We start from the raw sequence: 24,952 nt of genomic DNA, 5'->3' as shown, positions 1-24,952 counted from the left end.
ATCTCGGGATAGAGCGTAATTTGTCAGTCCGCCTAACCTCCCCTCTCTGCTCTGCTCTCTATGCTCCCTCTACCTTGTTACTCTCAATTTTTAGTTACCCATTTTGTTTGTGTCTCTAATTGTGTGCCTCTCCCTCTCATGCTTCATTTTTCTCATCACTCAGCTTTCACCTCCCCTCTTTCTTTCTGTCTCAATTCAACTCTGCTTTGCTCTACATCCTCCACTCCCCGCCCTTACTCTCAATCATTTGCTCACTGGCTTCCTTACTACGCTCAAAGCCAATTCTCAGGACTTGTCAGTGACTCATTCATTCACATGAAAGGGGGAAGAGAGAACGAGTCTCCTACCGTGACTGAGTTTTTAGTCAAGTGTTCGAGGAGGGACGCACAGAGAGGAGGAGTGGGAGGGAGGGAGTTGACAGGAGAAGGGGGTGGGAGATGAAGAGAACAGAATAAGAGAATCAATCGTGATAAAAGACGGAGATAAGAGCTGCGGCATGTCCTCCCACCGGGGCGTCACAGTTTTTCCAAGGTAGCCTCCAACTTAGACGTTGAACGCTCATATCTGGTTACCACCCGCAGGTCTTAAAGAACTTGTGCTGAGTCCTCAAGTGATAAAAAGCTTACAGTGTCGGTGTATTGATGGCTGTTCTGTGTGAAGAGGAGAAAGAGAAGCCTGGAAAATAGAAAGAGCTGTTTTCCATCTGAGCCTTAAAAGTCATATTTTACAATGAGGGCGACTCGATGAGCAGTTAATGTCCTGACGTTCTGTACCTGAGTGTGTTCTTACCACTTGCATTCGGACTTTTTCACTGACCTTAAATATTGACCATAAATATTTCTCCTCTTTGTGGACAAGACAACATAACATCAAGCACCATTGTAAATTCTGCCAAAAATTATATATTAATATTAATTTGCAAATCAACAAGACAACATTTGTGGGTTGTGGGTCATTAGTTTGCACTGCAGTATTTTGTCAACTTCCTTTATGATGAACTTGTCCGTTACATCCATGGAGGTTTCAACTTGTGATTGCTTTGTCTTGTCTTGATTGTTGTCAATGATGACGTTAACGTGTAAACATGTTAGCAAGTAATGTTTACCATGTACACCATTTTAGTTTAGCATGTTAGTATTTGCTAATTTGCACTAAACACAAAGTATAGCTGAGGCTGATGGGAACATCACTAGTTTATATATGTGGTCATAAACCAAAGTATTGGACAAAGTCAAATGAAGAGCTGCAATGATTAATTGTTTAGTCGATCAGTAGAAAATTATTCTGCAATGATTTTGAGAATCAAATAATGGTTTAAAAGCAATTTTTTTGAGCAAAAGTTTGAAACACTCACAGGTTCCAGCTTCCCAAATGTGAATATTTTCTAATTTATGATAATAAATTGATTATCTTTGGGTTTTGGACCATGGTTGGACACAAGAAGACATTTTGAAGAGTAGCTTGGGCTCTGGGAACTTGGGATGGACTTTTTTTTTTCGTTAGTTGGAGCCCTAGTGCAAAGTGGTAGTCTTCAGTGCTCAGACTATGTGGACATCTTCAAGTCCATCCATCCATCCATCCATCCATCCATTTTCCGTTACTTATCCGGGACTGGGACATGGTGGCATCAGACTGAGTAAGGAAACCCAGACATCCTTCACCCCAGCAACACCCTCCAGCTCTTCCTGAGGGATCCCAAGGCCAGGAGAAAATACCAAACTGTCGGAGCACTGCTTGCACTGGTTGTTGCACTGCCACAAAAAAAGGGCTCTGAGGCTTCAGCTTCTGGGGACCATGAATGTCTGTACATAATTTAGTAGCAGTCCATCCGATAATAAATAGATATTTCAGCATGGACCATAGTGGTGGAATGACTGCCTTTGACAAATCGTCCCTAGAGCCACGCTGCTAGCTTGGCCAGACCTCTTTTATAGGAAAGAAATGTTGCAAACTCTGCATTCAATCAAACATGACCCAGCTTTATAGCAGTGTTTGTAAGTGGCATTAAATTACCTCTGAGTTGAAGTCCTTTTCCACAACTACATTATTTTGACTTTCCACTGTACGTATTTAATAGAACACATCTGTTTGCATACTGATTATGTTGAAAATGTACACACAGTCTGCTCACCAGTGCTCATGTTTATGTCCACAAAATGCTGTCTTTTAAAAGCAACAAAATGCACTCAGGGACTGGTGGCAGGGAGAGTCTTGTTTGCTGATGTTTGTAGAGTGATGTGACATTTTCTTCAGTTCAAATAGCAAAATAGAATATTTGACAGGGATTTGACAGGAAGGCTTGGTTAGTCAGTAAAATGTGTGAAAAAAACCTATTTTTTTAGTTGCTGTTATTACATTCTGATGAGAAGGATCCGTGAGACACCAGATGCTTCCCTTTTCAAAACAAATGTGATGTATTGATGTGTTTGCCACATTCAGTATTCCCAATTCTAGGAACATTTTCACAGTAGACAGTATGTGGATGGTGAAATAAAGAATAATGAATGTAATTTTAGTAGGTATGTTAAGTACATGCATGAAACTGTGAGCTCTTCCTGTTAAATGTCTTGCTGTAGGAGAAGAAGTCAAGGGTAAGGTAATTGGTGAGGCAGATTCAAGAGGAGGTCTTTTTCCCCTCTGTGTTTTTAAGTGCTCACCTCCACCTCATAAACCTCCAGCAACCTCCCTCGAGCAGAGACGGAGGGTGTAGGACACACTTAAGGTGAATGCCTTTATTTTATCTGACAAAATAAATATCTCAGCTTTTATCTGTGGACAGGGAGTAGTTAGCCAACAAAAGGGTACGGTTCAACATGTAAAAACGCTTCATATTCCCCTGCAGGAACTGCAACACCACCAAATCCATGAATCAAGCTACTCTAAAGTGTACATAGCAGTCTGTTGGTGTCCAATTCCTGGCCCATCCATCTGTTTTTCTTCTTTTCTCTTAGTGGTTCAACTATAGTCGCTCCTTCTCTTGAATGTCTTTAGTTCCTCCTCCTCTTCACTTTTCCAACAACATTATTCCTCCTCCCTCCTCCTCCTCCTCCTTCTTGTCTCTTCCTCATCTGCATCCACTGGCTCCCCTCCACACAGTATCTATTCTTTAGGATGTCAAGAGCAGCAGCATCGGAGGAGGCTGAGCAGCAGTTTCTCTGTTATCTGTTTAGGAGTGGCTTAGATTGCCACTAAATGAGAATAGCTAGTCCACCTTAAAGGTCAGTCCACCTTAAGTAAGCTGGCCCAGCGTCTGACGGAGCTTTGAACTAATTAAACCTTTAATATTTATGAAAGCAATACAGTTGAAGTTACGTGAATAAACATTTACAAAAGAGAGTGAACATTTTATTTAGAATGTTTTTTAAATTGCAATGTCACCTCTATTCAGGCTCCCATCCATAACGTTAACTACTCCTTTAGAGGACAGAGCAGTTTTGGTGAGCAGGCATATGGAGATGCAGGGTGTGAGATCCATGGAAAAGAGACGGCAGACCAGTTTGTAATTAAGGATTTAAAATTCACTCGTCACTCGTGCTGAGTGGGGTCAGTGGGTGGACGTGCCGCTCCAACAGAAACGTCTCTAAATGCATAGTAGGAGTATTTATGCACTGACAAATAACTGTAAACACATTGCAGTGCTACGTTCACAGCTATACAGCTAACTTCATAGTCTCTCTCTCGACCACACACTCGCTGCACGCACCCTGCCATTGGGAGCACCGGGAGAAATCCTGTGCACCAGACCCCCCCCATCGATCATCCCTTCATTCACAGATATACGATCTGATTGCCAATAGGCAGAGGCCTAGTTTGCACACAGTTTTTACCACAGTTATCCTGCCTGTCAGATCTGGGAACAACAGACCAGGGTCTTCTCAGAGAGAAACAGCAGGGAGAGAGACATCATTATCATCTGCACTTTCTGCAATTCTCAGCTGTGGCTCACAAATGCTTCTAGTTCCACCTCCGTGTTGGAATACCCTCAGGCTAAAGATCCAGTTAAATGTAAAGCAAAGAAAAAGCTGCAATTATCCGTTCACAGACTTCATGTTTCAGATCTTTGCTTCTGAAGTTATTTCACGGTATGCAAGCGCTTTTTTCCTCAGGAAGGTGCCGTGCTGTGTCTGTGGCCACAGCGATGTTGGTTTGGTGGGTTCGGTTCCCTTTATGTGTGCGGTTTGCATGATCTCTACAGCTGTAGTGGGTTTCCTTCAGACGCTGGAATTTTTTCACACATTTCACACATGAAATTAGAAATCATGCATTGTTGTAGATGTGTATATAGACCTGAGACCAGCTTGAAGTCACTGATGTGTCAGCTAATGGGGATCTTAATAAATAAATTAAAGCACAGGCTAGCCCTTTTACATCTAAGCAGGCTGAAGAAACACAGAGAACAGCTTTTATTATAGTGTCACTATCCAGGCATAGTTAATGTCATTTGATAACTGTCATCTAACATTGATTGATCACTCACTGGAAGGACATGTACCAAAAATAGCACATAATAACACAAAGGGGGAACTAATTCACTTTTTGTTGACCATTGTATTTCCTCTGTCTTTTCTATCACTTTTTATTGTTGTGCCTCCTCCAAAAGTGAGGATCCTGTTCTCACTCAATAACATTATGTCTTTAATGTAACCACTGATCTAAAGGAATTGGTCGAATTTATTGAAATGAGCATCTAAAAAAAGCTCTTCCTTAATCTTTCAAGGTACAACAGAAAACAAACAACAACCATTTACATGGGAGATACATTTTTGTGATGGATGAAAGTTCTATTTTTTGAAATAATATGGCTGACAGTCGACTTCAGAAGTGCTTAAAATATGCATAAAGGAATAGTTGACAATTGACAAGTGACAATTTGTGCAACAACACGCTTATTTAGTTGCTTTCCTGCTGAGAGCTGGATGAGAAGATTTATAGTTTTCAGTCTCCAGCAGTTGCCTGGTTCCACTGTACCCGCCCCAGAAATAGTTTAGCACGTAACACAACTTATTGTTTGTATACTTGTTTTTTGTAAAAATGAAACAAAGAAGATATAACTTGTCAATTAGTGATCTTTAGAGGGGCTGGTAGGTAGATTTTATTATCTTTGAAAGAGCGGGCTAGTGGTTTTCCATTGCTTCAAGTTTGCATGTTAAGCTAAGCTAACCGGTTGCTGGCTTCATATTTAGCGTAGGGACTCACGTACCGGAACAGTGCTGCACAGAGACTCCCAAATGCTATTGATTTCCAAATGAATGGATATTCATTCGGATATCAAATATTAAAAAATATTTTTTTGGCCTGAAGGGGGTTCTCGTTGTGTCATTATGGAGAAACAGATTCAGTAAACGTTCAGTACAGTTAGACCCAGCAGTCTTCATTAGGTTGGGCGAGTTCAAAGTTGTGAACTCGCCCAACCTAATGGAGACTGCTGGGTCTAACTGTACTGAACGTTCACAGGTAATTTGTTAGTTTGGTAGTCGACCAGCAGACTACAGCCCTACTAACCATACTTCTATTGGTAGATGAGAGAGTTTGATTAGTGATTGTCACCTGATATATCAGCAGTAAACCGTAAACAGTATAGACAGTTCCTCAGACTGAAGTCAGTGAGTGCTTCTTTGCTCTTTTTCCTGCTTGAATGTTATGCATCAAGTGAAAAATCCACTTTGTATAAGGTGGAGACAACTTTCTGACCCCACATTACTCTCAAGAGGCCAAATTGAAAAAAAAAGAGTAATAGTAGTTAAGAATTTTGTGAGAAACATCAATATACCAAAAAAGTAAATTGAAGCACTTCACCACTGAAAAAAAAAACCCTTTCCTAATATTATAAATTGCTGATACTTCAGTAACCAAAGGTGGATTTTTCCTCTTATGTTGACTCATTGAGGTCATATTTTCATCAAACGTATTATTATGCTTTCTCAGATATGCTCATAAGCCATTTAAATACCGACAAAAGGACTGTGTCCATCACAGTCGAGCTTTCAACAACAGCCAAAACCCATCAACCTTTTTCCATGAGGTCCCTCTGAACCATGATTAGAGGCCTTTCCCTCGTTTGAAGACGGCTTTCATTGGAGATATCAAAGCACCGGTGCTCAAATATTCGCGGATGCTGCAGTTTGGATGTCACCAAGATTTTTGTCAGAGATAATAAAAGACTATTTGTGATTAGTCAGGAGGAGGGAGCTGGTAGCTGTGTGCAGAGGCTAATGTGTTGCCATAAATAAGTATGCCAATGAGACGGTGTAAAGTGGATTAAGCTCGCTGTGCTAATACTGCCATATGTGAGGAGCCATTTGATGTCTGAGAAATTACAGACACTATGGGACTGATTCTATCGTCAAATCTTTGCTAATGCAGCCATTAGTGGTTAGTATATAGACTCAGGAGACATATGTGCTTGTATGCAGCTATATAACATGTAGAATCAGTCAGTGGATAGTTTGTCTTCTGTTCATTTTTCCATCTCTTTGCCTCTGAAGTATGATGTTTTGTTTGTTTTGTTATGTAACCTGTACAGTTATGGTGAAGACAGTTTGATTCTCTTTGGCTCAAGATACATAATATTCTATGAAATCCCTCAGAGAGGCTGCTTTAAGGCCTGTGAAGTGGCCTTTTGGAAAGACCAAAACCAATTAACACACTGTATTAATGCACATTTGGTGCACTAGTAAGTAATCATGGCAGCAAGAGGGAATATAAGGGACTGACTCAAAATTCCTTTAGCACCACCAGCAGTTTCCAGTTTCCACATATGCAGTGAAATATCTCACCATCTACCAGATTGATTGGGACAAAATTTTGTACTGACAGTCATGGTTCCCAGTATCTGACTCCTAATGACTCTGGTAATCCTGACCTTTCCTCTAGCGCCACCATGAGGTTTACAATTGTTATTTGAGAGAAATATCTTGGATGAAACTATTGGATGGAGTATGGTACAGACATTCATGTCTCACTCATAATTTTGTAATAACTTTGGTGATCCCCCGACTTTTCATCTGGTGTCATCATCAGGTCAAAATTTAAATTTATTCAGTGCTTTGTTTTATGATGGAATACCTGCAAAATTAATGGTGTTCCCAACAGGCTTTGCTGTAGTTAATTAGCTAATGTTGGGATGCTTACATGCTAAACAAAGGCAAGGTATTTCAGCAAGCCTATATGGAATATTTAATAAAACAAACCTTGCTTTGCTCACTTCAGCAATAATGTATGAAAGAAATTACAAACCGTCTGGCCCTCAACTTGCTACATTAATTGCTCAGTGTGGCCTTCAGTTGGACTCTGACATGACTGTTTTTACAATGATGGAGTAATTGAGGCAGGCATGCTGATATGAGTTTGTGGACAAGCAGGTGATTGAAATCTCAGAGTGCTTATTTATTAACATGTTCTCACACCCACATTTAACACTTGTGACAAGGCTAGCCTGAAGTTGTGAATTATGAAATATTGATCTTGACTCTTTGTGAAAAAATTGTCTACCTGAACAGTAGCCAAACTGCCTTAGTGACATTGATTGATTTCATGTAATTTTCTGTGATCTATCAAAAGCTGACAATGTCCAAAATAGGAATATCAGAACTTCCATTTGCTTTTTTTTTATCATAAATTTCAAAATAATCTCACACACACTTTGACACAAAGTCAAAGAATCTTTTAGGTGTCGCAATGCAAACATTCGTTATGGTCCAGTTTAGTCAGCTGAGTCTTGAAGAGACACACACACACACACACACACATATGTATATATGTTTGTCTTTATATCCTCGTGAGGCCACTCATTGACATAATGCATTCCCCAGCCCCTTACTCTAACCTTAACCATCACAACTAAATGCCTAAACCCAAAGTTTACCCTAAACTGAACCTAAACCCAATTCTAACCTTAACCTTAAAACCAAGTCTTAACCCTCAAATTACCCTTTGAAGTTGTGAGGACTGGCTGGTTTTCAACTGAAATTGGTTCTCTTTACAATAGAAAGACACACACACACGCACACACACACACACACACATATATATATATATGTATACATATATAAACTTGCTACTCTCACCCCCCTCCCATGGGGGGATGGTGGTGGTGGTGTGTCTTCCTCAAGGTCGGGTCCTCTACCAGAGGCCAGAGGCCTGGGAGTTTGAGGGTTCTGTGCAGTATCTTAGCTGTTCCTAGGACTGCGCTCTTCTGGACAGAGACCTCAGATGTTGTACCTGGAATCTGCTGGAGCCATTTTCCCAATTTGTGGGTTACAGCCCCCAGTGCTCCAATTACCACTGGCACCACTGTTCGCTTTACACCCCACATCTTTTCTAGCTCCTCTGTCTAGGTCCTGTCTGGTGTGGTAGATCCCTGCCTCTATGTGTATATATATATATATATATATATATATACAAAGTCAGTCTTTCTGCTAACTTGCAAAAAAGAAGTTGGTAAAAACTTAGATGTGCTTCTGTAGGTCAAACATAAAGTGCAGAGATGACAAGTATTCAGTCCATTAGTCGCTGTGTCTGCTCTCATCTTGTCAACCACCTCCATCATTCAATGGGTTCTGGTCTTTCCTTTAGTGCAGCTGCTCTTAGTACAATAAGGAACAAGATATATCAACCAAACAGTCACACTGGTCAAACCTAATCCCTAATGTGCAGGTCATGCCCATAAATTACAGCCGTCTATATTAGATGTCCTTCATCAAAAGGCAGTTTCCATACAGGATATACTCACTAGTGTTCATACCACTGTATAAAAGTCATATCACCTTTAAGCATATTATTCTACTATTTCATGATTATTCTTTAGATCAGTGATTCTCAAACTTTTTACATCAAGGACTTGTCCCAGGGTCCCCCATCTGATTCAAGACTTTTGCTTGTTGTTTTATTACAGAAAGTGTATGAAATCTGTGACCAAAATAGTCAAACATTCTGTCATTATGTTACTAATGGATATAAATATAATGAAAATGAATTATTCCCCTTTTTGCTGGGGACCCCCCCAGAACCCCCTCAAGGACCCCTGGGGATCCCCCGGACCCCACTTTAAGAACCACTACTTTAGATAAAGTGAGCGTTAATTGATAAAATAGAGTCAGAGAAGCAAGCATATATGGTTAGAAAAATACATCCTTCTTTATATACATTCTTTCTCACCTCCCACTCATTCAGCAGCTGTCTGTTTGAATAACGGTACATGATTTCAGATCATTAATTCAACCATATGTGAAGTATCATTTTGACTGATATTTTTTCTTAACATTAACAGTGTCTAGACGTGTCTGTCACCGATGCTGTAATATTAAGAACGAGACATTTGGGACAGCTAACAAAGCTCCAGCTGTCAGTCTCCTCTTAATGGCTGTCCAAAATGTCACATTTTATATTTTTGCCATTTAACTGAGACTGTAGAGGAGCGTGTGTGCTGACAAAAGATCACTGGGTAAAGGAACAGGCGCCTCAAAACAAAACAAAAATGGTGTTATTATCTACTTGCTCATATGTCAGTCAAATCTTCTTTGAGGTTGACAGCTTGAACACAGAATTTACTGAGAGCTCTGTAGCTCTGACAGTTTGTTGTTTGCAGGACAAGTGCATGAAATTACATCAAATGTCTTTAGAACTGTAATATAAGTCTTCTAGTGAGTCCAGAATGCCTATATTAATCTCAAGCTAATCATGGTATAGAGGAAACAGTCATTCTTTTTTCCTCTGTTTTATGTATTATGTATTATGGCAAACAAGACAAGAAAACTAGTTGATTCTTTTACATTGCGGACTCTTTGATGGTCCTACAAACTACAGTGAAGTTTCATGTTGGGTTGAACTAAATAAGGTGAATACAGCTCTTTTCAGACATGGGATACGTTACATGACTGGCTTCATCATTCTGTTAGAATGATGGCTTTTTGTTATTCAGACAGACGCAGGTGTTTTTTTTTACGTAAATGCTCGTTACAGCTTCATTCAAACATGACCGGACATTTACAGAAAGGCTACATGCTTGCGTGATGTTTGGTAGCTGGTGCGCAAGAGAAAGCAGAGTTCGAAATTAATGAAAAGAAGGTAGTAATGTGTTTTCTGTTCTCTCACAGGATTCATCATCAGTGGATTTCAAAACATATTTTTAGTTGAAGCTGTGATTAAACACTAAATTAAACATTAAACACTTATCAGCGCGAAAAATTATTTTTGTAACTGATCTGACATAAGAAAAACCTCCTCAAACCCTGACTAAAAAGTAGCTCACAGTGTTTTGTGATTTATTAAAGTGATTTTAATCTCTTTGTGCATCAGAGATGATAATTGGGTGATACATTTATCACAGTGTTCTTAATAAGATGTAACAAGATGTGTATTAAATTTCTGTTTGTGTATTTAACCTTGTGCTCCTGCCGCTTTCACGTTAATATGCAAAAATGCTATTAGCTCCGACGTAGTTAGATTGCCGTCACGATTTTTAGGTAAAAGTGACTCAGGTGCTCATTCAGACACGAGAACAACTTGTAAATTTGCCATCGTGTAACAGGGTGCATGTCTGAAAGAGGTTTAAAACTCTCCCTTTCCACAGCTGCTACTGTTGTGGTGCATTAGGGTGAAGCACTTCTGTCCCAGCTGCTCCAGTGGGCCCAGCAGTCTACCACACTGTGGTTGTACTGGGCACCTCAGAGGGAATGTGTGTTTCACAGTGTGAGTGTGAAGCTCAGCACTCCTAAGCACACAGTATTTATGCTCAGTCAACTTCATCTGACCCTAAGCCTACAGTAAGTGAAGGCTTAAAGAATAAAAAGTTACCCCAAGGAAAGATAACTATGGCCGCATTCAGATAAAAAAGACCTCTAAAAAGCTGCATGAAATCCATCATGGACACTTTCAGGACTATGTGGGGTTTGAAAGGGAACATGTTTTGACATTCTTGCCTTTGTTTACTTTATTTTTTTCATTTGCCCAGTAGGGGGGATCTATGCCTACCTACTCCTGGGTCGATTTTTAAATCGATTTCTGTTTTTATGTACCTGAATCAAGTCTGTATGTTTTTGTGGTCAGGCATTTTGAAATTGAATTCTCAAAAGCTGCTCTGCTCTACCTCCCTCTCTCTCTCTCTCTGTCTCTGTATTCCCTGTTTTCTACTGTGAAAATGGAGCCCATCTCCTGCTCTCTTTCGTTCTCTCTTCCTTGTAATAGGCTCATCTTTCCTCCTCTCTCTGTGCTCCCTCTATCTTTTGTGAGTCTGAATAAAGCAGCTAATGGTGCATGGAAATGGTGGCAGCACAGTTATGTCTATAGACAGACTCTTTCTCTGCTATGTGTTGCAGTATGTAAGTGAAAATACACATTTACAAGGATGAGAGGAAGTCATTCTTTCACTCATCTCATAATTTTTTTGTAAGGCACTGCGAGAGCTTAATGACAAATATGTGAGGTGCAAAAAAGCATTGTGATATTGTTGTGTTTCTCATTTTTCCTTTTCTAAAAATCATATATAATAAGAGAATTCTGTCAGTATTAACTACAGAAACACTGTCTCTTGTATTATATTTAATTATTAATTTGAGAACTTCGATGATGGTTGACTGATGATGATGTCTTTTCCTCAGGTTTACATCCGCATCCTAGACAATGAGTGGAATGTGTACAGGCGTTATACTGAGTTCAGGGAGCTCCACAACCACCTGAGGTCCCAGTTTCCACAGGTGGACACCTTCAACTTCCCACCCAAGAAAGCCATAGGGAACAAGGTGAGCTCACTGAAACCAGTTTGACTGACTGACTGTTGGCCTTTTTCTCTGTGACGGTGTCTTTCTGTTAACCCCCTTCTGTAGAGTAGGTGAATGAAGAATAATGTCTGACCTCCTGTTGATAATTATAGTATGACCAAAATGAGCAAAAAAACAATGAAAGATAAGATTGTTGTGTTGTTATTTCTGTGTAAGTACACTGAGAACCACTAAACTGGAGTGAAATTACTTGTATGGAAGCATACTTGGCCAATAAAGACGATTCTGTTTCTAATTACAATCTCTGCCCCCCTTAGTTACTGTTGATTCATGTACAGTACCAGTCAGAAATTTGGTCACACCTTCCCATTAACTTGAATAAGAAAGCGTGTCCAATCTGGTACTGTACTACTGTCAAACTTTCTGTTCTCACAGTTTACAATCTCAGTAATTGCAAAAAAAGTTTCTCATTTCTCACTGTTAACTATTAATTTTGGCGGCTGAAATGACGACTGTAGCTGGCAACGTTAACATTAGCTTGCTAGCCAATTAAGCTAATGTTAGCTCCATGAGTTAGTTAAAAACACTGTCTCCAGCTAACTATTTTTAAAAGCAAGAATGCAAATGTAAAAGGGGTCTTAAATATACATTTGATGGCTAAGCACATTAAATTGTGCTAAAAGAAAAACTAACAGAGAAAAAGAACTCAGCATCCTTGCCATGATGATCCTGCTTATCTTATATACTTGGAACCAAGACAGAGGTTAGGTTTATGCTTTATTCTTAGTACTTACACTGTATTTTCCCCTTTCCCTTGTCTTTGTTAAATGAAACGCTATCATAAACTCAGAAAAGGACAGAGCCGCTAACACTAACGTGTATCCAGGACCAGCTTCCACACAGGGAAAATACTACACAATGGATGTGTTATTGTGAATGGGGCTTTTCAAATATAAACCATAACCCCCACAAAGTAATGTAGTGAGCTGATGAAATACGTCTTGGCCTTCCACAGAAACACTGGATTAGATTACTATCATAGGTACAGTAGTAAGCTAGCTAGCTGGCCATGCTAAAGTTTGCCGTTTACATTAAAGCTCTTAAACACACAGTTTAATCCATTCTTTACACTTTTGCTTCTGTATTATTGGTTTTGGAAAGGCTAAAAACCAACCTCCAAACTCTTTAAATGCAGAGTCTCACTCTTACTACATGTGGAGGAACCCAAAGCTCGACAGGGCTGCATTTTCATAGTTACGGTTACTATCATTGGACAAATGCTATTCTGGGGAACAGTTTAGTGAAAGCTAAATTGAACCCTACCTTGCCATAAAAAAATACTATCCTCACATGACTTTCACCAGTTTGATGCTCCTGAGTGTTATATATACCCATGTAGACATTTTTATAATTAAAATTCATATCAGGCTGTAAAAATTTATGTCAGCAACTGAAACTTTATATCAGCCTACAAAGGTATAAACTCTGCTGGGCAAATACAGTAAAGTGGTAGTCAGATGGGTCAGATTCTGTTTTGATGACACACCGAATCTCACTCTTCATGTACAGGGGGTAGTTGTTGCCCCGGGAGAGCTAGGAGAGCCCCCATCCTCCTCTCTCCTCCTCACCCCTCTCTTCGCTCCCTCCTTTTCATCCTGTTCTCCTCTGTCTCCCTCCAACCTTTTGGAGATAATTTGGTTCTGACCCCGATTCTCTGGCTGGTTGGATTTGATGCTGCCACAGCCAAAAGCTGACTCCCCACCTTCAAAGACACTGCAGTTTCACAGCTGGAAACTGGACTGAACGCTGAGTTGCAAGTGCCACGTATGTGACGAGAGGTTGAGTGTGTATCGTATATTCCTGTGTGTGTGTGTGTGTGTGTGTGTGTGTGCATGTGGGTCTGGATAACTGTGTGGGATCATGTGGAAGCGCAAGTGTCTATCAAAGGCCTAGACAGCCGGTGTCATTGTGTCCTAGAAAGCTCTCTGAAAGCCCCATTACACCACAGGTTTGTGTGAATTATTGGTTTTCACCGTCTCCAGGAAGTCAGCCATCACTGCAGAGAAAGCGGTGGCCTGGCTTTGTTACTCTCTGACCACATTTCAAAGCAGGAACACCACACACTGCTGGAGAGACGAACACACACTGAACCCTGTAAACTCTAACGGATGCATCAGAACCACTTAACACCTGAATTTTTTTTTTTTTTCCCCCCTGATGTCCAACGGTTAATGTTTTCACCTTGCTGCAGTGTGGTCAGAGGTACAACAGACCTGAAACTTTCAGTTGGAAAATTTCAGTGAAAGGATTTTCAGAGCTTAATATATGTTACAAAGCCAAGTCACCTTGCAGTAATTATTTTCATCTCATAGTATGTTGTACTCTTTTTATAGAGTTCTTTTTTCTTTTGTGCTGTTCTCCTCTTTGTTGAGTTTTCACGACATTTTCTTTCTATGCCCAAATTACCTTCCTCTTTGTTTGCTGTCGTGTTTTTATTTTTTGTATTATTCTGAAGCGAGCTGTTTTTATAAGCCTCTTGAGGTCTCTTTTCCTCACCCACACAGTTTGTATTTGTTCTCGCTTTTTAACACTTTTTTATTACTATACAAATATGCTGTGCCCACAATAATGGTGTTTGAGTCATGTAGCACTGTGGACAACAGATTTGAACATCCTTCAGCCAATTTGATACTAAAGAGCCTAAAATTATGTAGACAGAACCCAGAATCTCTTTCCATCACAAGGTCACATGGTCGGGTCAAAATCCCTTTTGCATCCACATTACATGGCCAATAAATATCAATTCTAATTTGGATGTCTGTGGCTTTGTTGTGAAGGACTTGGGGCAGCTCTGGGGTTGGCAGCATTGCACAGTAGTCCCATAACTGAAAGCTGACAAGATTATGCCTCCACACACAGCCTGCGCTTGTCCTTTGGCAGTCATGTACTGTATCTTGTCATAGTGTCTTTAAAAAGGTTTCACTAGGCCCTAGATCCCTCCATTGGATGTTTTTGTGTGTCAAATCATAAATTGCAATCCAGTGTTTCAGTGAATCTGTTAATTTATCAGTCATGTTACACGAATAACACAATACAAATTTAATTTCAGTTGACTAATTTGTGTTTCACAAGGTTACGTTCTCGTCGAAGGGCTTCTGCCCTGCTGTGATCGTCTGCTTAATCAGTGATTGTGGCAACTATCTGGCTCAACTAACTGGCTCTGTCAAGGTTAAACCTGTTCTGTAGTAAAAGACATTCTATTAAATTTGGTGCAGTCATGGCTCTGTGTGTGTGTGTGTGTGACCATAGTTAAATTGGGATTGTCAGCAGTAACAGAGAAATCCCACATTAATATTTGTCTGTCATTCTATATGCTTTGAAAGCTTTGTATCGGCCCTGCTCACCCTATAGTGACCTGAGTAGATGGTAGGTTCCAGTTCAGTGAGGCTGGGAAGGTAAAAGGTCAGTCACTGGTCTACAGGACTGTAAGAGGAGGGAGAATAGGCTGCAGCGTGCTGTGAGGCTGCAGGTTTTAGCTGATGCTTTTTCTTTCCTGCAATTTTAAGTTATTTTTGTTTCAATTCCCAGGGTTTTTGCCTCTGTTTCATTAATATTTATGTTGATAAATTTTCAGTTTTTGCATGTACTCTGGCCTAAATATATGGCAAGACATAAAAGGGAGAATAACTCAAAAATCAAAAATTAACTAAATGTAAAAACAGATATAAGTTAATTGATGAGGGTAAGATGAATTGTATACTATATGGAATGTAGTAACAAAATGCCATTATATTAAAGACAAGAGTTGCAAAGTTACAGGTGCTGATTTGATAAAGTGAGTAGCCTAACGTTTTGGTTTTCTTCTTATTAAAACTGCCTTTCCATGAACAAAAACTTTGCAGTCTGGTTCTCCTTAAAGTAGTCACCTTTTGCTTTGATGACAGCTTATTATTGGCAATGTCTTCCACCACCTTCATGAGAGACCTGGGATGCTTTTTCAACAGTCTTGAAGGAGTTCCCACATATGCTAAGCACTTGTCGGCTGCTTTTCCTTCACTCTGTGGTCCGACTCCGCCCAGACCATCTCAGTTGGGTTTAGGTCAGGTGATTTTTGAGGATTTTTGAATAACTCATGCATCAACTCTCAGACAGAAGCATGGTAGATGGTTTTCCTATTGGTTCCGTGGTGATGAAGGGCTGATGATGAGGAGCATCCTGGGAAGTGCTGAGCAGGGCGAAGCAGACTCAGTGATCCTTTGGTCGCCAGGGTAACAGCCAGATGATGAATCGTTGCAGTAGGTTCAGTGAAACAGCTTCGGTTCACTGCTTCTCAGGTGGATGCATCCAGTGTCAGACTAGCTGAAGCCGCGTAGTGGACACACACACACAGCAGAGAAGTGTCTCGGTCTCAGTGCATTCAGTGGCAGGCTGCAGAGTTGGATGTATGAAGCTCTAAACTAATCAGAAAAGTCCTCGTAAAAGTCTTAAAACAAAGTTTAACTACGCCGTAAAAGAGAAGATTACAAAAATAATAGATTATCCAGATGTCAGATGGCACGGCTTGGCTTCTGCTTCTTAGTTGAGTCTCTTTCTAGAGCTCTCAGCTCCCAGTCATTAAAAAAAAAAAAACAACAACACCTGAAATGCCACGCCATCCCGGCTGCAGGGCTTAGTAGAACAAAGAGGAAGCAGCAGCGGTCAGCGAGGTAAAAAGCAGAAGAGGATCAACAGCCGCCTGACAAAGAGTTGTAAAAGCTTTTATAGTCTAGGAGGCGTGTTTTGAAAGAAATAGGATGCTTGGCGCTCTTTTGAGGGGCCGCTTTGATTACTAATTAATTCCTTTGTGTGGAGAGAAAAGCAATTGGTCTCCAATAAAGGGGAATAATTGTATTCCTATCAGATATCTGAAAATGATGCGCTTGCAAATTGAATACTCACTTGTTCTGTTGTCAGTGTCGTCAACACATCATGAAACAGCGGGAACACTTACAAAATTGTAATATTGATCAACCACATAAAATACAGAATGAAATTATTAAACCTTCATTTTCTATTCTGTAATTAAATCCATAAAGAAAGCATTATCCTAGCAATCGAACCATAGCTAAATAATACAATACACTGGTTAATATCAAATAAATCAAATGCAATAATATGTGTGACTTTTAACTAACAAATTTTGAAGCAGAGTTTGAATTTCCATGATATCAATCTAATTAATAGTTCTAAAACACAGTAAAAGTAAACATTGGTTAGATAAGTCTAGATACATATTTTTACACATTTTTAGTGGCATTTCTGACCAATTCAGACACTTATTGTATATAAGTGAAAAGAGAGGAGTAAAGCAACTCCAAGGAATGCACCTTCTCCCAAAATGTATGACTTAAGATGTAGGAACTAGCAGAAGAAGGGATCCTTATGCCTTTAGGTCAGAGGTCATTGGGTCCGTGTGTGTGTGCTCCTGCACCTACACAGACAGACTGTTAGGCCAAAAGGAATCATGTTTTTGAAAAAATACAATTTTTCCTCTTATATTCCTGGGTAAATTATCTTACACCATGCTAATTAAATGTGCCTTGAATTCTGAATAAATCACCAACAGTGTCACCAGCGAAGCCCCCCCCCCTGCCCCCCACACCATCACACCAAACCACACATGTAGATACCATCTGTTCACCTTCACTGTGTCCCACAAAGACACGGTGGTTGGAACCAAAAATCTCAAATTTGGACTCATCAGACCAAAGTACAGATTTCTGCTGGTCTAATGTCCATTGATTGTGTTTCTTGGCCCAAACAATTATTTTCTTCTTATTGGTCTTTCTCAGTAGTGGTTTTGCAGCAGTTTGACCATGAAGACCAACAGTTGATGTTGAGATGTCATACCTGCCAGCATTCCCGATTTTCACGGGAGTCTCCCGATTTTTAACCCTTTCCCCCGCTGTGCTCCCAATTGGTAATTTCTCCCATTAGTCTCCCGATTTCATAGTGATACAAGTCAAATGGTTGTTTTTCAGTTTCTGTGTGGGATATGTGTCGTGGTACCTGGCAACCCAACCCAGAGGCAGAGGTGATGCACAAACGACCCTGCCTGACATCAGTCACTTATCACTGCGCTCGCTCAAGCCCTCCGCTCTGCTCCGTTTGCTCCTGAAAATGGACGAAACAGGTCCCAAGAAGAAGAAATACGCTTCCAAATTTCAATCCACTTGGTGCGAGACCTTCACCTTTCTAACCACTCACCACATCAGCACCATGTGTTTTGTAAGATATGACAGGTCGACTTTAGCGTAGAGCATGGTGGGAAAAAATGATGTTACCAAACATGCTAACTATGCTGATCACAAACAAGCTGTGGAGGCACAGAGGGGAACCCTTGATATGGGCACCTTCATCATGAGAGGTGTGTCTGAGACTGATCAAGTCACTAAGGCAGAAATGAAAATGGCCATGCTAGTCGCCAAGAACACACACACACACGCACACACTCACTCACTCACACTCATACTCACTCTCTCACATTGTTTGCACTTGATGATATATTTTGTGATGTAAATTTTAGATGTTGACCTTTGATCACTTTTTTGTACATGTTTTTTATGTATTTTACTGTGAGCTATGAATTTAAGATTAATTAAAAGTCATTTTACTTTCACATCCTTGTATTTATTCTATTAATCTGTGGTGTAGGGTTATATGGGGGCGGGGGTTTTGAGGGTAGGCCATTTGCAGATACCCCTGAAAATCTCCCTCCTTTTCACAGCCTAACGTTGGCAGGTATGAGATGTGTCTGCTGCTTGAACTCTGGGAAGCATTGATGTGGGCTCTAATCTCAGGTGCTGTTAATTGGTGATTTCTGAGGCTGGTAACTCGAATGAACTTATCCTCTGCAACAGAAGTAACTCTTGGTCTTCCTTTCCTGGGACGGTCCTAATGAGAGTCAGTTTCATCATAGCGTTTGATGGTTTTGCAACTGTACTTGAAGGAACTTTCAGTGTTCTTCAAATGTTCCAGATTGACAGACCTTCATGTCTGAGAGTAATGATATACTGTTGTTTCTCTTTGCTTAGTTGAGTGGCTCTTATCATAATATGGATTACTACAGTAGTCAAATAGGGCTGTTTGCTGTGTACCGACACTACCTCGGTGCAACATAACTGATGGTCTCAAACACATTAAGAAGTCAAGAAATTCTACCAATTAACTTTTGACAAGACTCACCTGTTAACTGAAAACCAGGTGACTACCTCATGAAGCTGCTTAAGATATTGCCAGTAGTGTACAAAGCTGTCATCAAGGCAAACTGTGGCTACTTTGAGGAATCGAACATATGAAAGATGTTTTGTGTTGTACTTTATCCATGTCATGTGCAACTGTTTTATTATTATTATACTGTGTGCTCTTTTTGTGCTCCATACCATGTGATCATGGTCCTGGGTCAAAATGACTGAAGCTTTTAACAAAGTATGGACTCAGTTGAAGAGAATTTCTCATACATTACAAACTAGTGGATATTTATGAAGTCCTTCAATCTGCAAAATTAATTAAATTTAGCAATTTGTTCATATTTTCAAAACCATATTCTCCCAGAACAGAAGTTTTGGAGAAACTTTAAAAAAAAAAACAGAGCTAAAGGCCTCAGGGCCAGGCTGAAATGAAATGAGGGAGCAGGTGGAGGGCTTTATAGCTTAAAGATTTGATAAGTACCAGATTGGTGAAGTTTGTGTATGTGTGTGTGTGTCTGTCTGTCTAATGTGTATGTGTGTACATGAAAAACCATGAATTTATTTCTTAAAGCTGAAGCTGAACATCAGAGCAATTGTACACTGTGTGTGTGTGTGTGTGTGTGTTAGAGAGAGAGTGAGAGAGGGGCTGAATTTGTTTTGTGTACATGCCTGTGTGTGTGGCTAGGGGATAAGTGTGTGTGTGTGTGTGTGTGTGTGTGTGTAAAACATTGCTGTTGTCAATGTGTGTGTCTGTCAACTGTGCGTGTGTGTGCGTGTGTGTGTGTGGTTGTCTTAGTAATCAGCAGGCCTGCCACGCTGAGTTTCCCTGTTATTGAAATCCAGTCAGTGTTTGTTTCTGGCTCTCTAGGAGCGCTTTATAGTGTCGCCAGCGGTGAGGGCCTTCTCTTCAGGTGAAGTGGGGAGCAGTGCTGCTGTAGGAAGCTGCAGTGAAGCTAACCAAGAGATTTTCATCAAACAACAATACTGACATTTTAAATGGTGCTAAAAATTCTGGTACAAACATATACTTCAGTTAAAGAAAGAAGCAGGGGGGTTTAGATTGTACTTGTACTGTAGTAGGAATTTAAAAAGCAAAGATTTTACAGAAGAATTGAACCTAATTTGTTGTTTTTCTTTGGTATGTAGATAATGATACATGTTGTAAAAAACTGAATTCATTTAATTTTGTCTTACATAAAATGCCACTCAGGCTTTGACCAATAGACATAAAACCTGGTTTCTTCCCTGGTGATGTTATGCCAGGCCTGCACTGCAGCTGTCTTCACTCATTGCTTGTTTTGGGGGCTTTTTGCCTTCAGTCTGGTCACATGAGACCCACTCCCCACACATTACTCCAAATAATGCTACTAGCGGTCAATGTATCAGTCAAAACACAACAAAAAGCAGGGTTTTGTCATCTAAAAGATACCAAGTAAAGAGAAAATGCTCAATTTATGATGATGTGATGAATTTATTGACTTCCAATTTTGATTGAACACTTTTCAAAACATTTAGTTCAGGGCTATGAAAAAGCCTGTGTTGATAAAAGATGTTACAGCTTTGCATCTCGTCTCTTTGTCCATCTGTTTCTGTCATTGTCTTCCTCTCTGTTTGTGTATTTGTATAGCTTTCACATCTCTGCCTCTGTTTCTGCTGCCATCTTCCTCTCAGTCTCTTTCATCCATTACAAAGGGACACTTTAACTACAGAGTTTTGCAAAATCCAAAGCTGCCTTTGACACACACACACACACACACACACACACATGCACACAAACACACAGGGCATCTCATTATTATGTGTGGCTAATGATGGAGAAATGTTAATGGCAGTGCGCCGTGAATGTCTGCTTTGTGGTTGCTGGAGTCAGGATGAAACACATGTCAGTGAACTGTCAACGGAGATCAGGTAGCAGCAACAATACACACCACCTGCAAACTGTAGTAAATGTCAAGGATTCTCTCAGTTTTATTATGCCTGTTAACATGCTCACACACATACACACACTTCTCAAAATGACTGACAGCAGAGAGAGACATAGCTAAAGTTGTCAAAGAGCATCAGCTATGCTATGGATTAAAGTCATTAGAAATCCTATGGAAATTTGCCTTGCATACCTAGCACATGTAACAGCTAACCTGCACACACTCACACATACGTTTTGTGAGATTATCTATGCTAACACTTGACTGACTTCTCAGGCTGCTTGCGTGCCAGTGCCCTGTGATTCGACTGTATAGCTAATCTCCTGCCTTGTGTGGTGTCAGGACTCATCACCAATGTAACACAGGAACATGTTGGGAAGGTGAATCACATTGGATGTGGGCTTTAAACTCCATGAATCACATGTTACATCTGACAAGACAGGATTTCGGACTAATATAAAGTATGCTAATCCCTCTGTTGTTTTTACCGGTTAAGTACACAGCTTTCAACCTTTCTCCAGTCACCTTGGGAACCTTCACTGAACATTGTGCCTTTTCGCCTGGTCAACTTTTTATGTTGTAATTTTTTGAAAATATAAAATACGGAGAGTTTGTGTTTATGTGTGCAGACAATTCTTTGTTATCCTCTTCTTATTGCTTTAATATTTTAATTTTACTTAAAGCCATTTACCTTCTACTCGCCTACAATTTCCAGGTCAAGTTGTAATGACATTCACTAAAAGTAAAGTAAAACATTACTAAAGATATTGAACCATTTCCTTGAACTTATCTATGTTTATCCTGCAGCTGTTTGACTTCACACCTTATTTTAGCTCATTTGGAATCAGCCAAATATCACAAGATGCTGAGGAGTTTTTCCCCCCACAAATTTGGATCTGTTTGTCTCCCCTCCACTTCTAAATTGTGCATTGGATTTTCCTCTCTGAGTATATCATGAGGTCACTTGAGAGACGCTCTTATAGTTGACTTCTACTCTTCACTGTAATTCCCAGAAATGGAATAAATTTGGGCTCAGGTCTATAATATAACATTATCCCTCTACCTTAATGGGGCCAGAATGATACACAGGTTTCAAGATTGATGTTACCTCAGTTTCACCTTGAACGGTGAAGCAAAAATATAATGTGAAAAGTGAATTATATGTAAACTCTGGAAACAATTTTCAGAGGAGCAGCTTCATCATTAAATGCTAAAACGTACAACTCCAGCTTCAGGTCAAATCATTCGGTAAGTGAAGTTTGAAATTGTGCGGCTGACAGTTGACAGACATTACACTTATTTATTTATCTTCAGGATTAATGCAGGATAGATGACTAAAACATGGAGCCAAATGGTTTATGTGTCGACATTTGGGATAAGACCTCACTCTAATAAACCGGCTCATATAAAAACGTTTTGTAAATTAAAATCCTGCTGCCTTCAGATTATTTTCTAGTGTTCATTTTACTCTTATTTACTTTTTTTTTTTTTTTTTTTAAATCATTTTACTCCTTCTGAACACTCACCCTCTCCTTTTTAATTTTATGTTGCTGACTGTGGCGCTTGGAAACCAGACACCTTAAGCTATCACTATATAATTAACAACCATGTAAACACTGTTGAGGGAATCATCATTTGGATTAATTTCATTCAGGGGAAAGAATTGGCTCATGTCACAACAACCGGTGGCAGAGTCGACCCCTGACAGTGGTAGCCGCGGCCCCTGCGAGGCCTCGTCACCATCAAGACTTTGCCTTTTTGACTCATTTGCGCAGCTGTGTCGAGTACTGTTAATGAGCTAATGAGACACTCCCTCTCCGCGTCTCCAAGCGCTTTGGGCAAGGCTGTCCAGCTGCGTAACCTTACAATACAGATGATGTTACACACACACACACATGCACACACACCCCCATCGCCTGTGATAGCTCTTAACCAGCTGATTTGTCAGGGGCCCGGCCAGGCATACAGGCTAAATGTTCCCGAGTCGCGCCTGTCAAATCCCTCCTGATGTTAACGCTGAGACAGAAAAGGGCCAGAATGATGAAATCAAAGCCACGTTGTTGTCAGACCCCAGAGTCCAGCTGTCAGGTTTTTCTCACTGGCTGCATCTCATCCAGATTTTATGTTTTTTTTGTCCGAAGGCGGTTTGCCGTTCTTTTTTTGCTCTCTTCCCCTCAATATCAATTTCTCTCATTTGCCCACTTGTATTACTGTCTCCCCTCCTGCTCACTCAAATCACACTACCGCCTCTGGCTTTGATAAAATCGCTTCATTTTTGGTGCGGGCTTTTATCTCTCTCTTTTTTCCATCCAAGGCCGCGAACGGAGGCGCTGTGATTTTCTGTTCCCAGGAGCTACAGATTAAAAGAGAGACGCAGTGTAAACGAATTTCTCGGTGAATGCTGCACTGTGTCTTCCACTCTCAATCAGCATCTCTGTGTTGAGTAAGCAGCGATATCAGACTGTTTTAGTGGATGTATTTTTATAAGCCTTGACATCAACAATTGCAGACAAATCTTATTTGCAGGTGTATTATCTGCTTGCAAAATGCAGGCCCCTGCCTCTGATCGCCTTGAATAAATTCAAAAGCATATTTGACTTGAAACTTTCAACCAGAGAGGGCAGTTACACGCTGTGTTTCAGCATGGTGTTACTCTTTAACAGCACTAACAAACACTAAGGCAGTTGACATCTGCTGATGAGTCAGATCTGTTATCAAATATATTCATCACGTCACATTTCCTGTAATGTTGTGCGACATTTCTGAGAAGATGTTTACTTCGGTTAATTGGAGGCAGAAGTGATCATTAACATCAGCCAATCATGTGCTCCACCCATTAACAATAATACAATATTTAAATCTGCACAGAAATGCTGACTTAAACATGATGACTTGTACACTGGAGGGTTGAGGCAAGATGAAAACAATGATTAAAGCTAGTAATTGATTCTTTTTGACTTCTTAAATACCGGATCTGGTGAACTGGAGTGGGGTTCCATTGCTTTTTGATCATTTTGATTACAGTAACATTATATAAGATTCCCAAAAGGTAATGATACCAGAAAAAAATGGCACTTATACAACCACCATTTGCCCTCGGCAGTCGCCCCCCTTTATACAAGTGAAGAGAGAGAGAAAGGAGTGCCAAGGCTGCCCTGATTAATTAATCAGAAACTACAAAGTGAATTATTAACCAGTCTTAGCATGTTGTGTTCACATATTATGCAATATACATGTTTTACGCTTTTAATTATGACAAGGAGACATTGTGGAGGTCTGGTACGAGCATTCCTGAATTGCCTGTGATGTTTTATGCATGGCGCGGACCCGCGGCTTGGTGAGTGTTTAAACGCAGCATTGAGAGAACAGCCTGTTCAGCCCCGCTGTGGTCCAGTGTGGGCTGACTTGGTGGAAAGTGTTGACCTTGTTTTGTTGCCAGCGTGTACCAACGCTGTCCACTCTCATTTAATTCAAGTGTACTGCAGGCTCAAATCAGCGCTCAGGTTGATGTTTGAAGTGGTGACCTGGGAGATTCTCTTTTAAAATGTAAAGTTGAGAAACTTTTTTTTCATTTGTCTGGGAAAGACCTCCTATCGGGCTAATTAGAATGCAGGAAAGCCTTTTATGAAATGTTTGCTCACTGTCTGCTTGTATTGCCAAGACAGCAGCTTATTATGCAATCAGCGCGTTTGGACTGGGACCACCGTCACATGGCGTCCCTACATGCATCCTGTCTCTTTTTCACTGTAGAGAAATGAAACAAAAAAGGAGCCGCAGCAGGAATAAATATTTCTGTAAACACACAGCGGGATCGAAAGTATCGGTCAAGCACATTGATTTTCTGTTGGGGGGTAAAAAAAAGTGGTTGATACTGTAGGGTGTAGTTACTTTTCACTTCTGAAAGTGTTTTTTTTTTTTTGTTGTTGCCAGGCACATGTAGTTCTTTAGACATCCTATTTTTTTTTTCATCCCCCAGAATTGAACGCTGTAAAGCTGGCAGCAAATTCACTGAGCAGTTGTGGAGACCCCGACGCATATGTGACTATTTTACGCTTCTCTTCCATTGACAGCTCCCCTCTCC

At 40.3% G+C, this 24,952-nt stretch overlaps 1 protein-coding gene across 3 annotated transcripts in view; it reads left to right on the top strand.

Annotated features, from left to right (window-relative positions):
* snx29 (sorting nexin 29) overlaps positions 1-24,952 on the top strand; it is a 149,285-nt gene that overhangs the window by 107,597 nt on the left and 16,736 nt on the right. For all 3 annotated transcript variants that reach the window (XR_010924791.1, XR_010924790.1, XM_067575602.1), the window contains exon 19: positions 11,598-11,738. Coding sequence is in view for 1 of the 3 variants with exons in the window: in XM_067575602.1 (XP_067431703.1) it covers positions 11,598-11,738 (141 nt within the window). In the remaining 2 variants the exon portion in view is untranslated. The remainder of the gene's footprint in view (positions 1-11,597; positions 11,739-24,952) is intronic.

Source organism: Thunnus thynnus, chromosome 20 (assembly GCF_963924715.1).
Source record: "Thunnus thynnus chromosome 20, fThuThy2.1, whole genome shotgun sequence".
NCBI lineage: Eukaryota > Metazoa > Chordata > Actinopteri > Scombriformes > Scombridae > Thunnus > Thunnus thynnus.
Note: the sequence above shows the minus strand (reverse complement) of the source record. Positions and strands in the feature narration are given on the sequence as shown.